The sequence below is a fragment of the Rhinatrema bivittatum genome, chromosome 1 (genome assembly GCF_901001135.1).
Source record: "Rhinatrema bivittatum chromosome 1, aRhiBiv1.1, whole genome shotgun sequence".
Lineage (NCBI taxonomy): Eukaryota > Metazoa > Chordata > Amphibia > Gymnophiona > Rhinatrematidae > Rhinatrema > Rhinatrema bivittatum.
Genome location: NC_042615.1, coordinates 236,823,270 through 236,846,945, shown reverse-complemented (window position 1 = coordinate 236,846,945; position 23,676 = coordinate 236,823,270). Strand labels below are relative to the sequence as shown.

The window sequence follows — 23,676 nt, the reverse complement described above, 5'->3', positions numbered from 1 at the left end:
AAAGAGAAATTTCCGTGTGTTACCCCACACCGGAATCAGACCCAGACCGCCTAAGTACAAATCATGTATCCTCACCACTAGACCATAAGGTCCATCGTATTGACTGTATTGGATCGCCATTGTCCAATTCTCTTTATCGTGGCTGCTTGAAGTCCAACTTGTGCTTCGCTTGTAGCTGCACCAATTCTGAAAGAGTGCGTGGTGAATTTTTGAGTCCAAATTCATTTTCTTAACTGCTGCTTTAAGTATCACTGTAAATTGATATCTGTTTAAGTGGGTTCTGTCAGCATGAATCAGCAGGTGCATCCCCCCATCTGGACTTACTGCCCCCTACGTTTTTATTGCATATCGGGCAGGTGCACCCTGCCACACGTTTAGCAACCGTGTGGCTCCTCTTTCGCATTGGTCTGTCTTGGACTTGTGTATGATGGTAGTCCCGCCTCTGGTGTCCAACCCGTTCCTCCTAAGTAATCCGCTATTTCCTGTGCCCTCTTTGTTGGCATCAGCCAATTCGCTCACTCTCAATGTTCCAAAGAAAGCTAGTGAGAAGGCCAGATGAAATAGCGCAGTTCCAAACTTAGCCATGCGAAGCGTCCTCACCATGTTGTGGGTAATGGGGGTGTCTGCTATCGATGGTAGGCCTTACTTTCCTTGACCATCCTGTCTTCATCTTCTTTAGAATGAAGGAGTTAGTGGGTTTCACCCCACCCGCTCTTTAAAAGGAATGACAGGCCAACCATGTGTTTTGTCACGGCATTCCTAGATACACTGTTCTCTTTTACCATGGCAACATATTCAACGATTATGACATCGGTAAGGTGGCCTTACCTCCATCCGCTTTCTCTCAGGCACGCGGTCGTGTAGTCATAGCTCTGTCCCTATGATGTCCCTGTAGATGATGCCGCAGATCTGCGTACCAACTCGAAGGTGGTTGCAGACCAAGTCCTCCATATGTGTCCTGGTACGGGTGTCCCTGCTTCATCCGCTGTTGGTACCTTAACATCCGCGCGTATATCCTTTGAATTTCTTAGGAAATGATGAGTCGCTGTATTTCGTCTGCCACTACTAGTCTTCTTGTGAAGGCTCATCTATGGGAAAAACCCGACATTGCAACGTTCAAGGTAAGGAACGCTTATGTTCTGCACCTTAGACCCCTCGGCCATCATGACAACTGACTTTTCGGAATGGATTGTGCAACCCGTAGCGTTATCGTCTTTGATGATGCCGCTTGCTGTATTATCCTGTGGAGTTTTTTTACCTTTTCTTCGGGGAGCCTGGCTATCGTCTTGTTGGACTCCAGCTCAATGCCAAGGAAGGAAATGATCTTGACGGACCTTCGGTCTTGCTGTGTGCCAAAGGAACACCAAACTCCTCTGTGATGGACTGGAATTCTCTTAGCAGGCGATAGCAGGCATTTGAATCTCTTGGCCCCGCGAATAAGAAGTCGTCTAAATAGTGAATAATGTTGTCTAATGCAGTTTCTTGTGCTGTCACTCAATGCAGAAATGAGCTACATAGCTCGAAATAAGTTCATGAGCCTGAATATCCCATAGGCATGCATTTATCAAAGTAATATTGTTTCCTGAATGCGAACCCCAGTAAAGGGAAACTTCCTGGGTGTACTGGAAGGAGTCTGAAGGCCGATTCTGTCAGCTTTTGCCATAAAAGCACCCTCACCAATTATTCTGCGCATCGCCACTGCCGAATCAAAGGATGCATATTGCACCGAGCACTTCTCAGGGGGCAATTGGTCATTCACAGATACTCCTGGGGGGGTATGACAAATTCTGAATGAGCTGGAATTCGACTAAGGCAGTAGATAAGGAGTCCAGAGGCCCACTCACACTCACCCCCCTATCACCCCCTTATCAGAACTATGGGAAGGTGTGCCCAAGCAACTGCGCAAAAGAATTTGAAAAAGAAAATACATAGATATTTTCAGTATCCAGCATGGACGAAGCAGATCAGAGGACAGAAATAAATTGAAGGACACATTGGCACAGACAGAAAAGGAGATGAGGATACCTAAGAACATCGTTAACTGGATAAAGGCATTTCTTTACATGGCAAGATTGGTAGGACATTGGGACCCTTCACAATATGGTCCCATGTTAAGTTATGCAGTCAACATCCTTCAAGCGTACCAAGAGCACGTAGGTTGGGCCTGGCTCAACTAGAATGAGAAATTCCGGGACAAAATGGAAGAGAATCGGTTCATGGCATGGGGAACGCAAGATGTCAGCCTCTGGATACAGCAGATGACATGCAGAACAGCAGATCAAGGAATACGCTCAAGAAACCCAAGGTGGTCATCTCCCAGCAGGCATTCAGTCAGGCAGGCGCAGTCACAGGATAACACATGTTGGTGTTATAACAAAACAGCAAGCACATTCCAAGACTGCAAATTTAAGCATGCGTGTTCAGCAGGCGCAGCTCCACACCCACTGACGAAGGGCCCAAAAAATACCTTCGACAGGGAATAAGGCAAAAACAATCTGTGAGCCTGCAGTTCGAAAAAGCACCATCACCCATCAAGCTGGAGGCAATGATACCATGGCTGGAACTTTACCCACGCCATCAAAAATGCACAGAAGTTATGGCAAGGATTTCGGGAAGAATTCATCATTCCATTCCAAGGCCAGATAAAGAGAACAAAGATTAGCAATGCATCATCTGCAACCAACATGCAGACATAATTGTTACGCCCGGAGGAGTGGATCCTTGGTCCGGCGATGTCTGTTTAGGCCACCGTCTGTTGGCGAGGCCGGTCCTCGGGGTGGCAGGTAGGATTGAAGAAGATCTGGATGCAGGCGCCTCCTGCCGGTCATGTAGTCCAGATAGCTGGCGCCTCCAGCGAGTCGTGTAAGCAATAGCTGACGCCTTCAGCTGATCGAAGAGCCAACCCCGAGGATCCCTTCTAAGTCCAGACAGGACCCTGGGGCTAGAGTTACTGCCAACAGTCCAATGATCAATAACCAGGGAGCTTCCGTAGTCAGACAGAAAGTCCCACAGCCGGTCCAGGAGTCGAGTGCCAGAGAGATCCACAGCCGGTCCAGGGGTCGAGAGCCAGAAATATCCACAGCCGGTCCAGGGGTCGAGAGCCAGAAGTATCCGCAGCCGGTCCAGGGGTCGAGAGCCAGAAGAATCCTCAGCCAGTCCGGGAATCAGATGCCAGAGAGTACCGTAGCCAAGCCAGGAGTCGAGAGCCAGGGGAAACGTCAGCTGGACCAGGAATCAAGCACCAAGGGAACAAACAGCAACCAGGAACAGGGACAAACACAAGAGCCAAGAAGCCAAGGCAAGGTCTGAGGGCTCAGACCTTGCCTTAAATAGTCTCCAGCAAATCAGAAGCAGCAGGAAGGGCTCTGAGCACTTCCTGTGTGTGTCTCTTTAATTTTCAGGCCAGGCCGCCCGCGCGGCCCTTAGCAAGCATCAGGGGGCGGAGCTTAGCCGCGCGGGGAGGAACGCGCGGCCATCTTGGGACAGCAGAGGCAGCTGCTGTTGAAGGAATCCTAGACGCCGATCTCATCGACGAAGGTCCATCCGGGTCCTGGGGTACATAGTCGGTCCCAGTCGTGGCTTGCCGCGGCCGGTAGTCGTAACAATAGTGCAAAAGAAGTTAGAGATCGAACTGGCACTCAGAAGGATGGCTGGTCCTTTCCCGCGGCAACTTTTCCAGAACATGTTCCTTTCACCACTGGCAGCAAAATTTTGACACAGATTGCCATTGTTAAAACTATGCCCCCCGAAGCAGCCAGACTGGCGAAACACGGGTCCTTGTTGGGGGTCTGCTTGTAAAATACTGTATTAAAATTGAGGAGTTGCCGGAATAAAAGCATAATTGTCACAGTAGAAAGCCTGACCAGGAACTGAAATTATTCTTGCACTTGTCGTGGATGCTGGATATATTTTGAGTGCAAGCGGTGCTCCTAGTGTTTTTTCTGGACAAAATAGAAATTACCATGTATACCTCTGAACCCTAAAAAACACGAAGGTAGGCAGTCTAAGAAGCCGTCAGGAAGAAAACCAAGATTAGACGCCACAGTCTTTTTCAAAAGTTTATTGAAGTGGAGACGTCTCCACTTCAATAAACTTTTGAAAGACTGTGGCGTCTGATCTTGGTTTTCTTACCTCTGAACCCTGCCCCAGAATGCCCTTTTTTTCCCCAGTAAAATATACATGCGGAAATGAAAATATGAATGCACTCTCAAGAGCTGGATACATGCTACTTGTGTGCGTATGTGCTGTTTTTAATGCATGAATCCCCTCTGAAAATTTGTCTTTCTGTGTATAACTGAGCTTAATGCACTTTAGCCCCTAATCTACAGCCCACTATTTTTTGCATCTCTGAAACTTGGCTGACTGACAAAGATAATGTACTCCTAAACCAAATTTTCCACCCTAACTATGAGGTATTTCACTTTCCGAGACCTAAACGAAAAGGTGGGGATTTATTAATAATTTGTAAAAAGAACTTAAGCCAGTACCTTGGAAAGTAGAGATTAACCCACATTATGAAATGGCAATTCTTAAATCTCATCAACTAAACATAGGACTGGTCTACTGTCCTCCTGGTTTACATCAAAAAAGACTGCTCACCATTGATTGAAATATTCGCTAAATTGCTTCCATCACCAGAATCTACATTAGTTGTAGGAGACTTTAACTTCCAGGTAGACAAAACACTGAGGGGTAGATTTTAAAAAGCATTTACTCGAGCAAAACTGGTTTTTGCTCGAGTAAATACACTTTACTCAAGTAAGTGGGCTTTTCAAAATTGCTACAATATATGCCATTGAATTGTCCATAGGATTTACTCAAGTAAGTGCACTTTACTCGAGTAAATAGCTTTTGAAAATTGCTACGATAGTATATCACATTTACATGCGTAACTCCTTTGAAAATGACCCCCTGAGAACCTTAGCTGGTGAAATGTGTTTAGAAGCAATGGAACCCCTGGGGTGGTCACAATTTGTCTCAAAAGCCTCCCATAAAGCGAGCCACACTCTAGACCTAATATTTGCTAATACAAGTAATTGCTTAATCAGTACCTCGCACACGATATTGCCCTGGTTTGATCACCAATTAATAAAAGCAGAAATAGCCTTCACCAACCAAATCCATAATAGTATAGATAATAAACTTACATTTACCTTCAGGAAACTGATAGAGGAAAATGATAGAGATTGAAGCTACTCTTTTATCCCTATCCCTATCCTCCCCCCCTCCATCCCTTCCTCAACTCCAACATCCCTCTCTTTCATTTTGCCATTCTCCCATTTCATTAATGTACATAATTCCATCGGTTATTCACTTCCTGTTACTATATTTGTTTACTGTACAAACCCTGTTGCTATATTATTCCCCTTATGTGTTACTTGTAAAGCCTGATGCTGCATTACTGTTATATGTAAACCAAGGTGATGTTCCGAACGTGCAGCAGTATATAAAAATACATAAATAAATAAAAAGATCCATGAACTAAATCAAACCAATTCTATATTGGCATCTGATTTCTGGAATAAGATAGTCAATGACATAGCTGAAAACCTTAGTCCTCTCCAGACGAAAACTATTAACAAAGAAAGGAATAACTCCAAACATGAGAAGCCCTGGTACAATGATGAATTAAGAAGCATTAAACAGAAAATTAGAGAAACAATGGCGGAAATGCCCATCTGCTAAATCCCTAGGAAAATATAAATCTTTCCTTATAAAATACTGTATACTAACCAATAAAACAAAAAAAGATTACTATGCTAAACAGATTCACAGGGTAATATTTCATTCTAAACTGCTCTTTGAGATTTTAAAACATTTAATTAAAGACCCGACATCTTCCATATCGAGAAACTACAACTTCACAAAGGCCTCTTGCAATGAATATGCCAAAATCAATAAGTTGAAAACTCATCTGCTCTCCAACAAAAGCTCCTGAAGATTCTAATAGCATGGTTAAGTAGTCCACATTCAACAGAGTATTGAAGCAGGAAATTAGTCAAATCATTGCTAAAATTAAACCTGCTACTCACCCATGTGACCCAATACCAGCTAGTTCCTTAAAACAAGTACACCAAGTTATCACTCCGACAATCACAACCTTAATTAATCATTCACTATCAGACAAAATTATACTACATGGAATAAAACAAGCAGTGATAAAGCCGATCCTAAAAAATAAGACTGGTAAAAATGACGATTGGGACAACTATCGTCCAATATCAACTTGCCATTTCTAGCAAAGTTCCTGAGAAAGCAGTGTTATCCCAAGTTGTAAATCACCTGGAAGATCAAAATATTCTCTTCCCAAATCAATTTGGATTTAGGAAGCATCACTCAACTGAGACATTACTCCTCTCATTAACGGACTCGGTTTTACAAGGGCTTGATGCAGATGAATCTTATTGTCTTGTGCTAATTGAATTAACAGCCTCCTTTGACCTGTTATGCCATCAGATGAGAAACTCTGGGATTGATGGCATTGTTTTCAGATGGTTCTTTTGATTTCTATGTAACAGAACATACCAAATCAAACTGGGCAACCATATATCTGACACTTTTTTTAGTGTGATACAGGTGTCCCTCAAAACTCTAAATCACTACAACTATTACAAAATGCTACAGCAAGACTATTATTAGGATATAGGAAATATCACATTACACCTTCGCTGATGTCATTGCATTGGTTACCAGTACAATCCAGAATCTTCTATAAAGTATTAATGATAATATTCAACATCATTCATTCCAAATACACCAGCTTGTTAGGAGTAACACTACAACCTTACAATCCTCAGTGACACTAAGATCTCAAAGGACTATTGACTATTCCCACAATATGGAGCACACATCTGACGCAAATAAGAGATAGAGTGTTTTCCATTGTGGGTCCAAAGCTCTGGAATTCTCTGCCTGAGAAGTTGCATGTTTTACAAGATAGAGATTTAAATGTGAATTAAAAATGTGGCTGTTCAAAAATGCATATAATTTAACTTAAAAACATTAGAATATACAAAATCACAAAGACAAGAAGGGTAAAAGATAATCAAATCATGAAGAACAAATCAAAGGAGAGAATGCAAGATTCTCAGAACAACCCACTGACTAAGATGTTAAAACTATCATTTCATTTTTATTATCTGTACCCTTTGCCTTATGTACTAGATCAATTTTAATATGTACTAGAAAATTTCATGTGATAGATTTTAATGCTTGCCTATGAATACCACTTTGTAACTAGTCCTTGTTAGTTTGTTTGTTGAGTTATAACTATAAATATCACTTTATAAACCATTGTGATTTATACATGGAATGATGGTATATAAAATGTCTAAATAAATAAAAAAGTAAGGTGTTAAAAATGTTTCCAAGCTATTATAGTCTAAAGCCACCTTGTACACAGTTTTTCTGTTGTGTAGTAAGTTTGTAAATATGCATCTTGATTCTCTGTAAGCGAAAATTAATGTGTATTTCTAACCTATTATGTGTATATTTTATTTTAGAGAGGACAAGGTCTAAACCTATTCTTACAGGAAACCACCCTGTGAATACGACAGTTGATTATGGTGGCACCACTTCTTTCCAGTGTAAGGTGCGCAGTGATGTTAAGCCTGTCATCCAGTGGTTGAAGAGGGTAGAGTATGGCACAGAAAATAAGTACAATTCTACTATTGACGTTGGTGGGCAGAAATTTGTTGTACTACCTACTGGGGAGGTTTGGTCTCGGCCTGACGGATCCTACCTTAATAAACTGATGATAACCCGAGCAAGAGAAGAAGACGCCGGCATGTACATCTGCCTTGGAGCCAACACCATGGGATATAGCTTCAGAAGTGCTTTTCTAACCGTATTGCCAGGTGAGCAGAGATTTTCTTTGTAATGCATCATCATCATCATCATCTTGTACTGTTATGTCCTATTCTGTTACCTGATACTAGGGAAGTCACATAGAATAAAGACTTAATCAGAGATATCCATGAAGTTTGGGTTATTTTTAAAATAATCCAAACCCCCTTACAGTCTATGGCATTGGTTGCTGGGGGTCCTCCAGGACAGGTTTGGGAACCTGTGGTCTATGGTTTTTAGATGATCATGACTAGTGAAATACCACAAAAATGACTTATTTATGTGTATTTTAGTAGATCAGGACTTCCAAGCATTCTCAGCTTGGTCTTCTCTGTCAGTTTGGAGCAGTTCTCAGCATAGAAAATTCAGCCTGAGCAGCTTTGGGAAACTGGGAGGGAGTAAGACCAGAGAGATCCATAGATCAAACAAGGGAAAAAGAAATAATAGCCTTGCAGAAGATAAGAGAGAAGTGAAGAACTAAATAGCCTATTAAAAGATTTGTACACTAGCGGTGTGTAGTTACATAGACTGGGATCTTATTGAATTTGTTGGTGTCCTTGTATCATAAATAACATCTCACATTCTGTATGAACTAGTCAGATACCAGTGTATGTAATGTAGTTTATGATGCTGTTTTGGAACCTGACTGCTTTTAAGGATGATGAAAAAATTAAAGGGGAACTATTGAACAGTTTGGGAAGATCATCACAGCAGTAAAACTCTTAATTCAGGGTAACCAACAGGATCATTTATCATGTTAGTATATGCACGCGTTACTGGGAAAAGGTTTTTATCACACACCTCAGAGAGAGATGGAGAGAGAGAAAGAGAGCAATATGTCACTCTCCTATTTATACCATTGTAAGAGGAGGGCACTTTTAACTCGGAGTGGGGTAGGTTTGTGGGGGCAGTTTTACATACACAGTAGGAGGTACGAACAGCAAAGTTGGCATTGTACAAATCAAATCCTCTTGTACCTTTCATCGATTCAAATAGCAGAAAATCTTCAGTGATATCAACTTTGTTGTTCATACCTCCTACTGTGTATATAAAACCCCAATCCTATCCCCCCAAACCCCACTCCGAGTTGAAAGTGCCCCTCTTACAGTTGTATAAATAGTAGTGCCATATTGTTCTCTACAGAGGTTCTCTCTCTCTCTCTCCCTCCCAAAACAGCATGTACAATAAAAACTTTTCCCCAATAACACACTCAGCGATGCTTTGATCAGCACATGAAGCAAAAAATAGCACAAGTGTGATAGATGTATCGCAACTTGCTGAAATTACTTATGCGATGTGGAAGCAGGAAAATTGGCCTAACCATGCCCCCTTTTTTTCCCATGGATGCTATTTCCGCTATATTTATAGCATTTTGATAAATCTAGGCCCAAGTTTATGTTCTCTTTCAAATGTAAGACTTAAAATCTTATTTGGGATCAGTTTGTTTTGAAATTAAGCATTTTGGAGAATTTTAATTTTTGAATGTATAGTAACCCTCAATTTTATACAAATATAAGTAGTAAGATACTGGGTCAGACCAAGGTCCATTGAGCCCAGCATCCTGTTTCTGACAGTGGCCAGTCTGGATGACAAGTACCCACCAGATCCCCAACAGTTGATCTGTTTCTTGTATCTCACTCCCAGGGATAAGCTTTAGCTTTATATGCTTGTTTTTAGAGATGTGCAATCGTTTATCACGAATTAGGCAATTACAAAGAAATTGCCTAATTCGTCCTGGTTCGGGGGCCCCGAAACCCGAAAAGGATTTTCACCGAACTTCGGGGAAAATCCATTTTTCGGGTTTGTATGGGGAGAGAGGCACTTTTTTTTTTTTTTTTTTTTAAATTAAAAACCACCCCAAACATTAACATTAACTATAATAACACCCCCCCCCCCATCCCGATCCCTCCCCAAGACTTACCAACATCCCTGGTGGTCCAGCGGGGTCCCGGGTGCCATTTGTCCCTCTGTGGCGTGCCCAGTGTGCTAGTGCTAGCCACGCTCAAAATGGTGCCGAATAGCCTCTGAACTACTATGTCACAGGGGCTACCGGCGCCATTGGTCAGCCCCTGTCACATGGTAGGAGAACCGACCAATGGTGCCGAAAGCCCCTGTGACATAGTATGGGCAAAGGCTATCGGCGCCATTTTGATTATTGGCAGCCGACGACGACATCGCTCCCGGACCCCCGCTGGACCCCCAGGGATTACTGGCAAGCTTTTTGGCCAGCTTGGGGGGGCCTCCTGACCCCCCCCCAAGGCTTGCCAATAATCCCTGGGGGTCCAGCGGGGGTCCGGGAGCGATGTCGTCGGCTGCCAATAATCAAAATCGGCGCCATTGGTCGGCTCTCCTACCATGTGACAGGGGCTGACCAATGGCGCCGGTAGCCCCTGTGACATAGTAGTTCAGAGGCTATTCGGCACCATTCATAGACTTTTCTTTCAGGAACTTGTCCAATTCTCTTCTGAACCCTCTACTATCAGGGTCATTAGTCAAAATGCATTAGGGAGTTATTGCAGGCATTAGGCATGCGTTATTTTTTGCATCTCGCAATACGTGTGCAAATTTTGAAAACATCAAAGGGGAGGAGTTTGGGCAGGGTTTATGAAAATGAGGGTTTTTTAACATTGCATCTGATAGCGTAACGCACGCCAGAAATAACTACACCTTTTTTCCTGGCGTTAAGCTGTGCAATATGCCCAAAACAGGATTTGCAATAAATATCACAAATCCTGAGAGAGAGAGAGAAAACCTCTGGGGTGTAACACATATTTGTCATCTATTTATACCACTGTAGGAGGGTGAGCTAGTAACTCGAGGTCAGGTTTTGATGGTGGTCTAGAGTTTGGGGGCAGTTTTACATGCACAGTCAGACGAATGAACAGCACAGTACACATCAGTGAAGATTTGATGTAATTTAGAATGAGGAAAGATACAACTTATAGACCATCTGGAACAACACAACATCTTACTTCCATCACAATATGGCTTCTGTAAGTTCTTCAATATGGAAACCCTCCTAATATCCCTCACTAATACCCTTCTCAAGGGTCTTGACAAGGGCCAGTCTTACATCCTAGCCATGCTAGACATTTCCGCTGCATTCGACACGGTTAATCATAACATACTAATTGACCGCCTCTCCGAAATAGGTATTTCTGGAATTGCACTCAGCTGGTTCAAATCCTTCCTCAGTAACAGACATTACAAGGTTAAAATTGGCAAACATGAAACTAACCCCATTAACCTGACCCGAGGGGTCCCCCAAGGCTCCTCTCTTTCCCCGACACTCTTCAATATTTACCTGCTACCCCTATGCCAACTCCTCGATGAACTTGGTCTAACGCACTACATCTACGTGGATGATGTACAAATACTCATCTCCATCACTGAATCTCTACCTAAAGCACTAGAGACCTGGGACAACTGTCTCACCGCCATCAACAAACTCTTAATTAACCTCAATCTAACCCTAAACACCAAAAACAGAGCTACTTCTCATTTCCCCAGATGACCACAACCTCCCCCCCCCCCCCCCCCCCCGACCAGCCCTTTCCCCAGCACAGGGATTTAGGTGTCTCTCTGGACAGCCACTTGAACTTAAAAAAAATTTATCAATAACACCACTAAAGATTGCTTCTACAAACTGCAGGTCCTCAAGAAACTTAGACCTCTCCTTCACCGCCATGATTTCCAAACTGTCCTCCAAGCCACTTTATTCAGTAAGATTGATTATTGCAATTCATTACTTCTAGGCCTTCCAGCAATTTCCATCAAACCCCTCCAAATGCTGCAAAACACAGCTGCTAGAATCCTCACCAACTCCCACAGAATAGACCATATTATGCCAATCCTTAGAGACTTTCATTGGCTTCCTATCTCTGCCAGAATACACCACAAGACCCTCACAATTATCCATAAAACACTACATAACCAAAATATTCATTGGTTTAAGGACTCACATTTCCAATAGACCTACCAGAGCTGCCTACAAAGGATCCCTATCAATACCCTCTAACAAACTCACTCACCATATCTCCACTAAAGATTGCGCCTTTTCCATAGCGGGACCTACACTTTGGAATTCAGTGCCACCCAAACTATGCCAAGAACACTGCTCAAAAACTTAAAAAAAAAAAAAAATCTTGGCTATTTAAAAGAGCCTATTCATAATAATAACCCTACACCATCCTTTCTCCCTAAAAATCATCCCCCATCCCCCCTCCAATGAAATCCACAGATGCTTATCTATTGTTACTTTTAGTTAACTCCTTGAACTAGAGCCTCAACACAGAATCTTGTACATAGTTACTCCATTTCATTTCATTTTATTTTACGTTATTTTTCTTTCATTTTATTAACCTATCCAACCGCCCTATGGACCCTTTATTCTTCTACTACATTCCCATCTTGTTCCTTCACCTCCCTGTTTCATGTAACTTATTTTTCACTTTCTAAATCATGTTGTATTAACCCCATTAAATGTAAACCGATATGATATTCAAATGAATGTCGGTATAAAAACGCTTTAAATAAATAAAATAAATAAATACACAAAGATGAGATTTCTACAGTGTACTCTCACCCTAGCTTGATAGCGCCCAGGAATAGAGTGCCTGTCTGGGTACTTCTCAGCTTGCAAGGTGGAAATATCACAGGTATGATAAATTTAATCTGCGTTGCAGTAACTCAAATTAACCTAGCCATGCCCCTTTTTTTATCACGGGCACTATTCATGTGAAAATTATAGCAAAATGATAAATCTAGACCTATGTTACTTGACCAACATTTCTGCAGTTTCCAGTTAATGATCTTTGCCAAGTACTAATTTTGTGCATCTCATTTTTTTCATTTCATTTTCATTTAATAAAATGTATTGATCGCCTATCACTAGTAGGCCTAGGCGATATACAAGGTATACATACATAATAAAAACAAAAGCAAACAAAACACACTCAAATATATTTATATTTAGGTTTCATAGAAACCATACCAAATCATCAAATATGGTAATATTAAATGGCTATCCGAAAAGGGAGAGTCATAGAGTAATAATCCTTGTAGTCACTTGACCTGACATATTGAAGCACATTCACATCAAATGATGATTCCAAACGGGAGAATCAAGAATAACAGTTCTTATATTCACTCATTCACATTGCATTAAACAATATTAAATACACGATTGAGCAAGTAAGCCTTAAATGACATCTTAAATTTTTTAACATCATCCAAAGCACGGAGATCAAAAGGGATGAGGTTCCATTGGGTTGGTGCCGCTATAGAGAAGGAGGTTTCCCTGGTATTAAACAGTCGAGCCTGACTAACTGAGGGGATCTCTAATAAATTCAATTGCGATGATCTTAAGGATCTAACAGGATTATAGATTCGTAAGAGCGCATTAAACCAAACAGATGAATCAGATGCACGAAGCTTAAACACTATCATACCTATCTTGAATATTATGCGCTCATGAACAGGTAGCCAATTGAGTCTGCATAACACAGGAGAAATCCTATCAAAACGCTTTGATGAAGATACTACTCTAGTGGCTGAGTTCAATAAAAGTTGAATCGAATGAATTACTCCCTTGGGTAAGCCAATATATAGGCTATTACAGTAATCAATATGTGGAAAAATTATGGCCCGAACGACCATCAAAAAGTCTGCATCATACAACAAATGTCATAAGCCTGCCAAAAGTCGAAGTTTAAAGAAGCCTGATCTAATGAGTGATCTGATTTGAGGTTTGAATGATAAAGTAGAATCAATCAGTATACCCAAGCTCTTAATGGGATTAAGAAGAGGAAATGAAAAACCATCTATTGAAATAGCATCATGTAAAGGTTGCGAATGTTGTCTATGAATTAGCAGCATAGAAGTCTTACTAGTATTCAATAACAGCTTGTTGTGTTTCAGCCAACGATTGATGGTATTCAGACATAACGATAATGAATCAACTGTTGCAGACCAAGATTCCTGAACTTTTACATAAAACTGAATGTCGTCAGCGTAGATCTTAAATCCATCTGAGATGATGGTCAACAATTTAGCAATAGGGGCAAGATACACGTTGAACAACATTGCCGAAAGGGCAGAGCCCTGTGGCACTCCCGATCTCATCTGTTGAATGGAGGAGCGTAAATTATTAAATTTAATGACTTGAGAGCGATCTGAAAGATAGCTCTCAAATCAAGCAAGCACTGTGCCTGAAATGCCACATTCCTGCAAACGAAACAACAAAATTTGATGGTCAATGGAATCGAAGGCGGAGGTGATATCAAGTGAAACTAAAATAAATTGTTGTCCATTATCGAGACTCCGTTTAATGGAATCAACTAAAGATATTAAAAGTAATTCAGTACTAAGACCGCGACGGAAACCAAATTGATGAGAACTCGAGATTTCATTCTTCTCCAAAAAATCAGTCAATTGGGCTAAAACAATTCCTTCAATTACCTTGGCTGCAAGAGGAAGCGACAAAATATTATTAAAGTATATCCTGGATAAGGAGGTGTGAGAGGTAGTGTCATTTGTGCTTGAGCAGACGATAAGCTGATCAGAATTCTAAGACCTTTGAGTGTATATGTTGGAACCTAGAAAATATTCTTATGCAGAAAGATTTGTTTCAATAATGACATTACTACACGTAAACATCCTCACTGTTAACAAATTGACATACAGTGCATTTCCGAGGTGAACTATCTGTGTGATTCATTTACACATCCTCAGCACTCAATTAGTAAGGATTTCTTAAAACCCTCTATAATGTTGAATCCTGTTGACTATGTTAAAGAAAGGGGGTTTACCCTCTTTAGATTCCCTTATACCTGAAAATCCTTTTTCTTCATTGTTCTCAAGCTGCACCTGTGCGGGCAAGACTCTTCTTTAGTATCTTTTGGCACTGCTCCTCTCCTCTCACTGCCCAGCAAAATGCTGGCACCTGGTTACACTAACTAGACAAGTCAGTTTACTCCACTCTTGGATCACAGCAGACTTCCTCTACCTAACATCCATACACAGTGCTTTTAGAATCAGTCACCCCTTATTTCAAACATGACCTTATACCAAGGCCACCTATGTTAGTGAGGCTTCTAAAAGAATTCCTACATATACCTTTTTAGTTATGGAATGGAGTATGCTGCAGGCTATACAGTTATGTATGGTATATGCATTTCTCAGATGCTAGTGGCACTTCATTTTTGGCTTTATGTATATAGAGTTGTACAAAACGTTTGATGTTAAAACTTGAACCTGGCAGATTTCAGCCTGGCTCAGGTTTGATGGTAAATGTGCATTTTTTCCAGGTGGATTAGTAAAATCTATTGGCTTTTTCCTGGAAGAGCTGTGAAAAATTTAAAGATTTCTAAAAAAATCTGTTGGATCTGCAAAAAAAGCCACAGAAGATTTGTTGTTTAGAGAAAATATATATGTATCAAATTTCCAAGAATCTACTATAGATTTTGTTGAATATGTGGCTTTTCCTTTAAAAGAATTTCATCCTACAGAGAGACTTTGTGAGACTGGAGAAATGGAAGATGAAATTTAATGTGAACAATTGCAAAGTGATGCACATAGGGAAAAATAATCCTAATTTTAGATACACAAGGATGGGTTCCACTTAGGAGTAATCACCTAGGAAAAGGATCTTGGAGTCATGGTGGACAGTATATTAAAATCCTCAGCAAAGTGTGTGGCAGTGCTCAAAAACTCAAGCAGAATGCTAGGAATTATTCAGAAAGGAATTGAAAATAAAAAAACAGAGAGCATCATAATGTCGCTGTATAGATCAATGGTACAGCCACACCTTGAGTATCATATACAGTTCAGGTCAGCCTATCTCAAAAAGGATATAGCAGCATTAAAAAGGTACAGACAAGGGCATAAAGAATGGTTATGAGATGGCACTGCTTTCTTATGAATAAAAGCTAAACTGGTTAGGGCTGTTCAACTTGGAGAAGAGAGAGTTGAGGGGGAATAATAGAGGTCTACAAAATCATGAGTGAGGTGGAACAGGTAAATAAGGAACGGCTATTTACTCTTTCAAATAACACTAGGACTAGGAGACACTTCTTCAAGCTAATAGGTAGCAGATTTAAAACAAATGGGAAAAAGTGTTTTTTCACTCAGTGCACAATCAAGCTGTGGAATTTGTTGCAGGAATACGTGGCTAAGGCAACTAACATAGCTAGATTTAAAAAGTTTGGACAAAACAATCCTGGAAGAAAAGTTTATAATTATTAACCAAGTGAATCAGGGAGGCCAATTAGTCATCATAGGGAGTGAGCAGCATGCCCTACTCCTTACTTTATGGGATTGGCCACTCTCTGAGACAGGATGCTGGGCTCCATGGACCCCGTATGGCACTTCTGTTTTATCCAACCAATTCAACATATCTGTGGATTTCTCCTGGGTTGCTGAACTGGTTACCTCTTTTAAAAAAAGATTTCTACCATCTGTACATATCGAAACATCTAAGCTATGCATATAAATCTCAATAACCACCCTCCCCTGGTTATTTATGTATGTGTACCACCCTCCCCTAGTTATTTGTTATGTATGTGTATGATTTTTCATGTTGTATGTACCATACTATTTGTTCTTACATATGCAGTGTCAGTAATCTAAAGCTTTTCTGATCCTTTTATGATGTTTTGCCCAACTGTATTTTCTAACAGCAGGGTTATCACAAACAGTAACATTTTAAATAACATTGGTTTAGAGCAGAGCTTTCCAAACTGTGTGTCGGGACACGTTAGTGGTGTCGCCTGCAGTGTGCAGGTGTGTAGCGCAAGCCCGGTCAACTCTGATGCGAGTTTGGGCTTTTTTTTTTTCTAGAGATTCACTTTTTTTTTTCAGTTTATAGGTTGCTTATTATTGGGTGATTTTTGCTGTCAATCGCGTTTTTTGGGGGGGCTTGGTGGGTGGAACGAGCCCAGCCATCCTTGCATTGGCTGCTGCTGCCGATGAAGCCTGGCCATGAGGAGTACTGACTGCAAGCAGCAGTGTCTTGTGATCATGGAAGGGAGTGAAGCACTTAACTGGCAACAATCAAAAAGACGAGGTACATGAGTATGGGGGCCAGACATGTGCTGGGGAGAGAGAGATGAGTGAGTGGGGGGCAAACGTGCTGGGGGGACAGACATGTGCTTGAGGGGGAGAGATATGAATGTGTGGGGGCCAGACATGTGCTGGGGGGAGGAGAGAGATGAGTGTGTGGGGGACAGACAATTTGTTTTATTATTGTTTCTCATAAATTATAACAATAACATGAATCTTGGAATATATATTTTTAATATAAATTTAAGGTTTTCATGAGATAGGTTGTGTCGTGAAACATTTTATTTATGTATATATTTAAGGAAACATACATAAATTGTCAAAATATGTTTCGTTCGTTTAACCTTTAACCTCTGGTTTGCTAGTAGACTGAATTACCGTGTCGTGAAATTGTTTGTCTAAAAAGTGTGTCACCAACATGAAAAGTTTGGAAAGCTCTGGTTTAGAGAATAGGTTGATTTCAGGTTGCTTTAAATGACTGGAAATTTGCAGGAAGTCTACCCCATTTCCTGATTAATTGAAACAAATTTATCTGAGGTGTCCAAGAATAGGTCGCATAATCCCAACCCTAATCATATGCCAAATGGACTTTCAACACTTTCATCCAAGTGCCCAAGATCTCAGGTCAGAATGAATTGGGTCATTGAGTCTTCATCCAGCTTTTTCACTGCTTGACTCACTCAACTTGTCAATGCTCAAGACTTAACATAGAGGCCAATATGCTAAAGTTTGAAGTGATTTTGCATGTAAAAATAGACCAATGTCCTGAAACATGCAAGAATGTCAACATTTTGGCATTTTGCATTTTCTTTTTGTGCAGAGCCCCATTTTGCAAAATCATTTCACACTTTCCCCTTCACGGTTGGTAAACTTGCATGTGCAGTCTGGTCTGTGTGAAGGTTTACTAATATTCTAATGAGCTGCTGTGATGCAGTATCATGGAAAGCAGCTCATTAACTCAGAATTCAGTGAAAACTGGCATGCAAAGATGGCCATTTTGTGCAAAAAAAAAAAAAAAGATGACTACACCTCAGTGAAGTGTCATTATCTTTTTTTTTTTTTCAGCTGTCCCTGGAGTTCAGGCTCATGCACAAGTTTTCTACCCAGTTCATTTCCATGAATAGAAAACTTGCCAAAGAAGCTGATAACCCAGGGAAATCATGTAGGTTTGTGCAACGACCCCATAGTATGCCATTTCCCAAACACTCTTAAAGGAGAACCCCCAGGTTCCAAAATCATATATGAACTCAGATTTCTTCCTTGTTACCAGCACATTGCTCTGTACCAGTCATCCTTTCTTACTGTTTAATATCCCAAGAGAATGGTTGCCATTTAACAAATCAGCACTTTGCGTCACAGTCATAAATCTGCAATGCTTCAACATGTGCACACAGGCCACATCACTTGGATTTCTAAGTTATTGACCTCAAAGACTGGTATTAATATTTACAACATTTCCTCCTGCAGTTTATAGGGGAAGCCAGACTCCATGCCACGTGTTGGCAGTTTGAAACTGTATGTCATACTTTTGTAAAAGGAAAAGAGAAATCCTATTGAACATTTGCATTTACTCTTCAACAAAAGAAAAGAGTTTGTTTATCCTGTAAGACTTTGAAGGCACTGCTGAGATCAAGCAGTGCTATAGAAAAGTAATAGTAGTAATAGAGTAGGGACAAAAGCAGCAACAGAACATTATTTGCTGGCTTCCTCTTTGCATACTTAGCAGGGCTTGGTTATCAAAAATACAATGCAAAACTCTTTCTTATGCTTGACATGTTTTGAATCTTCCTTGCCTGGTTTTAGTAAACTCTTCCAATTTTTTTTTTCTTTTTTCACCTTCTTCCTGCTATTCAGACCCCAAGCCTCCGATTGCACCGGTAGCATCTTCCACCAGCAACCTGCCATGGCCGGTGATCATCGGGATCCCCGCCGGAGCTGTTTTCATCTTTGGGACAATCCTCTTGTGGCTCTGCCAAACGAAGAAGAGGCCTTGTTCTCCTCCAGCTGCAACCGTGGCGCGTAGACAGCAGCAGAGAGACAGGGCCTGTGCGCCCCAAGTCCCGGACAAAGACTGCATCTCCTCGCTGAACTATGAGGAGTATGTGGTACAGCAGCAGCAGCATTTACTCTCGCAAGGGCCTGCGCTGACACCGGGCGTGGCGTCGAAAATGTACCCAAAGGTTTACACGGACATCCACACGCATACTCACTCGCACGTGGAGGGGAAAGTCCACCAGCACCAACACATTCACTATCAGTGTTAAATGGCGGCCACATACTTGGGCTGGTTTACCACAGCGGTACCTCAGAGAGACTTTGGGTCAGCTTACACTGCCAGTAAAAAAAAAAAACCAAAAGCTAAAAATATGGACGAGAATTTTTTTTAGTGTTTTCAGTTTCAAGTTTAGGGAGTAGGAGTGGGATAATGAAGGAAATAATAAATGATGGCGCTAAGGCCATTTCTTTAAGAAATGGAGATCTTTAGGGGGTTTTTTTTTTCTTATTCTTGTTTTTGTTTTTAAGTCGGGATGGTAACAGCTAAAAGAGAAATGGTGACCGGAAAAGCGGACCTCCTCTGTTGCCGTGCCAAGACAAAAAAAAAAGCTGGTTTATTGCTGTTTTGTGCCTCTGCCATGTGTCTTCTGGGTGCTGGTGCCCCTCAGACTCCATTCCTTAGGAATCTAATCAAGAATCGCTCACCTCAGCCTTAACAAAGGTGTGTGTAACGTACCTGAGGGATAGTGCCAAAATGAGAGCATGTGCAGACTGAGCGGTTTGCCTAGCTTAGTCACAGAGTGCGAGAGGGCTTTGCGGAAAGTCGAGGTATAACTTTAATATGAAATCTCTGCCGCTTTCCGAGGTGCATGACTGCTATTACCAGTCTAAGCCAAGTTTTATTTAAGAATCTGAGCTTTATGTCTAAAAGGTGGAAAAGTGCATATTCTCCCTCTGCAGCTGCCGTGAAGAAAGGAAGACATTGTACATCACACCTTTATATTATCTTAAAAAAATAAAAAATAAAAAGACTTCTCCAGGGCAATCCGATGTCCTTCTCCAATTCAGAGAGCTCTGATTTCTCCAAATGCCTTAGATTAGGTGACAGGACAAGCTACTAGATCTACCGTGTCCATGCAAAAAATAAAAAGGTAAAAGCAATAACAGGAAGAGATTGTAGCATATGCACTTAGGTCATGTGTTTTTTCCAGTCTATATTTTTGCTGTTGATACAAAGCAAACTTGTTTCAACTATTTTAAAGACAGGACCATATAAGTGCCTCTATAGACTAGAATGAATTCAATCACAAATATACATTTGTAATTCTATATATAGATTTTAAACAGAAGTCATGTATATTTAATTTATTTTGTTAAAGAGAAAAATGTATATTTTCCTCAAAACAGGCATTTCTATACATATATTTGATCGCAATAGAAAGGTTGTTGGATTCCTTTAGTTACCATTCTTTAGCTGTAAAGCAATGTAGCATATACAGTTATTTGGGTCATCAACAGGAAAGTCATCTACTTGTACATACAGTTTTTAAATATACGAGTGTAATTATTATAATTATTGTGCTGACAATCTTGTACAGTCAACCCTTCCTGTTAAGGTGAAAGCTTTATCAAACATTTAAAAAAAAAAAAAAAAAAAGGTTTTGAGACATTTGTAAACCTTTGCTAAATAAGGTAATTTCAGATATCAAAAGAATGGCAAGTGTGTGTGTGTGTGTGTGTGTACGAATGTTCATGTGTATATGTCACGGTTATGTTTGTGCATGTGTGTGTATATATGGTACATCCATATCCATCTGTAGATAGTTATACACATGCAAAATGTGTATATGTATAAATATACAGGATAAATACATAGAAATAAATATATATATAATTTTATCTATTCAGCTTCCTGAGCTGTTAACTTTCTACTCAAGCAACTATTATGTGAAAAAACAGCCCTACTGTCTGCTGACCAGATTGTGCAGTATAATAAGATGTAGACTGATACAGCTCATCTTTCTGATTGAGGAACATTTTGATGCTGGAGCAATTAGGCATTCCTGAGATGCTTTAGTGGCAAAGTTCTCATTAAAAATATCAAGAGAAGCATGTATGTATATATATGTATGTGTGTATATATATATATATATATATATATATATATATATATATGTTTGTATATATATGTGTGTGTATGTATATATATATATACATACACACACACATATATATATATATATATATATATATATATACACACATACATATATATACATACATGCTTCTCTTGATATTTTTAATGAGAACTTTGCCACTAAAGCATCTCAGGAATGCCTAATTGCTCCAGCATATATATATATATCTATATATATATATATATATACATACATACGTGTGTGTATGTATATATATATATATATATATATATATATATATATATATATACACATACATGTATGTATGTATATAAATATGTATGTATATATATATATATATATATATATATATATATATATATAAAATGTTATACCTGCCAAGTCAATTCATTTTCAAACTAGTAGGGCTAAGAATCTGTTTATAAGATTTTATTTTTGCTAAAGATGTTTGGGGAGGAAAAAAAATGTACATTCAAAGAAAAATTTGATCATGTAATGAAGCAAATTGCTGATAACACTTCCACTTTAACTACAATATTTCTGCTTTTAGCTGTGTAAAACTGTATATTGTAATTTTTTCTTTTCATTGAAAGATGTGTATTAAAACATGTCATACTTGGCTTTTAACTGTGTATGGCTCTTAAGCATCCATTCATGGTGATTTTAGGTTTGACATTTTTGCATATCTACCACTTTCTGCCTGTTTAGGACAAGAAGTAAAACCCTCTTTCATGCCCCTTGATGCTCAAATGTTAAGCGTTTCACACAGATGAAGTAACCCGTAAATTTCAAGGGCACTTGGACAGGAACTGCAGCACATATTTTTTTAGTTGTTGTGTGATTTCACTACAGAAAATGTCAAAATGGCCACCCTTTCATTCTAAACAAATGAAAGAATGGCAGACTTCTCACTGATGCAAAGGATATACTGTCACTGGGAGCCAGCAACACAGAATGCTGAAAAATATCAGGTGTTGTCAAAACCAGTTCTGAAACTCTTAGTTTAAACTGTCAATTAAAAATTGCAATTTTGCAAGTTTCTAATGAATTCTAAGTCTTCAACAAACAGTAATCAATGACCTCATTTACTATATTTAAAACAGATAAAAAACCAAACCTTAAGTTTGGATGTGTGCCAGCCTCCTTACATCTATTTTTCTCTCCTTCTTACTCCATATTGCTCTTTTTTTTGTTGTTAACGCTCTACATGTTCAAGTTCCTTCTGTCGGAATTAAAGAAGATATGGCCTTCCAGTTCTGGATAAAAGTAACTTATTATGTAACCTAAGTATTGTAAATGTTTTATGTTGTTCGAGATTTTATAGTGGGTTTAACAGTATGGTTTGGGCCCTGAGAAAGCGTTTTTTGTTCGTTTTGTTTTTAATAATGACATTTCACATTTTACTGCACTATGAGCCCATTAGATTAGCAACCTATTATTTAATGAATTTTACCCTATGCTAGGGATTAGACCCACCTAAAAAAAAAAAGAAATAGTTCAAGCAGTTCAGATCATTTGCATCAGTGAGACTTGCCTTAATTAACATTGTGTTAGCTTTGCAAATCTGATTCAGCGCTGCAATAATTTGTAAGTGATGTGTCTTAAAATAGATAATCAAATGCATCCTGAGCTGTTCATACATTAGCACCAAAGAGAAGTTCTTAAAAAATCCATTTCTGTAATAGTTTTTGGTAATAAACTAAAAACATGATATGGTGTTTTATCAGTCACTTTTACAGACTGTACAGTGTTTCTATTACTCCTGGCTTACTTCCATAGTAAGAACACTTGTAGCAATACTTGCTCAGTCTGTTACTATTAAAAGTCTGCTTTTGCTGCATTTTATTCCGTGGTTGTTTGGCTTGGTAATAATTTTGGCACACTTTGTTCCAGTAATCTGCAGTTCATTTACTGAAAGAAAAAAAAATGTTGACTAAAACAATAGGCTAGTATTGCTTGAGTTAACATGGCCACACGTCCTCACTCTGCAGACAATCTCTTGGCAAAGATGTTGGATAAACTTGCTACTTTCTTGTTGAGAAAATAAATATTCATGCAATATGTATTATTGTTTTATGTGCTTTATTAAGAATATCTCGCTTACATTTTCCAGGCCTCTGCTGTCGGGAATAGTACATCATTAGCACAAAAGGGAGAAACACATTTCCCCCATTTTTTATTGGATGATGTTTCTCATTTAATTTTCCCATTAATATTAGAAATGCATGCCACTTCAATAAATGTGTTTTGAAATTTAGACTATTTTCAAAATAATGTGTGAGAAAGTTATATGAAGACTGGACTGTACTATTGCTTCAGTTCCCATTTCCAGCTGCAGGGATAACATTTAAAAAATATTTTACAGAGTCCTTCTTCAAATCGCGATAACTACTGCATTGAAAATTGAAATGAGGGAAAGGGGGGAGGAGTTTGGTCGGAGTTTAGGCAAGGTTTAGAAAAATGAGGGGGCCGGTAGCACTGCGATCGATAATGTTTCGGACATTATCTCCGGCAATAGTGCCGGAAATACCTACAGCTTTTCCATTGGCGCTATGGGGGTGATAGTGTGCAGCGTGCCGGCAACCGTGGTGGGTGAAAACATACCACCGCAATGCGG

The 23,676-nt window shown here is 39.8% G+C and overlaps 1 protein-coding gene across 2 annotated transcripts in view; it reads left to right on the top strand.

The window, feature by feature from the left end:
* FGFRL1 (fibroblast growth factor receptor like 1) overlaps positions 1-20,596 on the top strand; it is a 479,061-nt gene extending 458,465 nt beyond the window's left edge. For both annotated transcript variants that reach the window (XM_029592748.1, XM_029592749.1), the window contains 2 exons: positions 7,503-7,856; positions 18,760-20,596. In XM_029592748.1, the coding sequence (XP_029448608.1) occupies positions 7,503-7,856; positions 18,760-19,169 (764 nt within the window). In that variant the 3' untranslated portion in view covers positions 19,170-20,596. The remainder of the gene's footprint in view (positions 1-7,502; positions 7,857-18,759) is intronic.
* Positions 20,597-23,676: the final 3,080 nt, after the last annotated feature.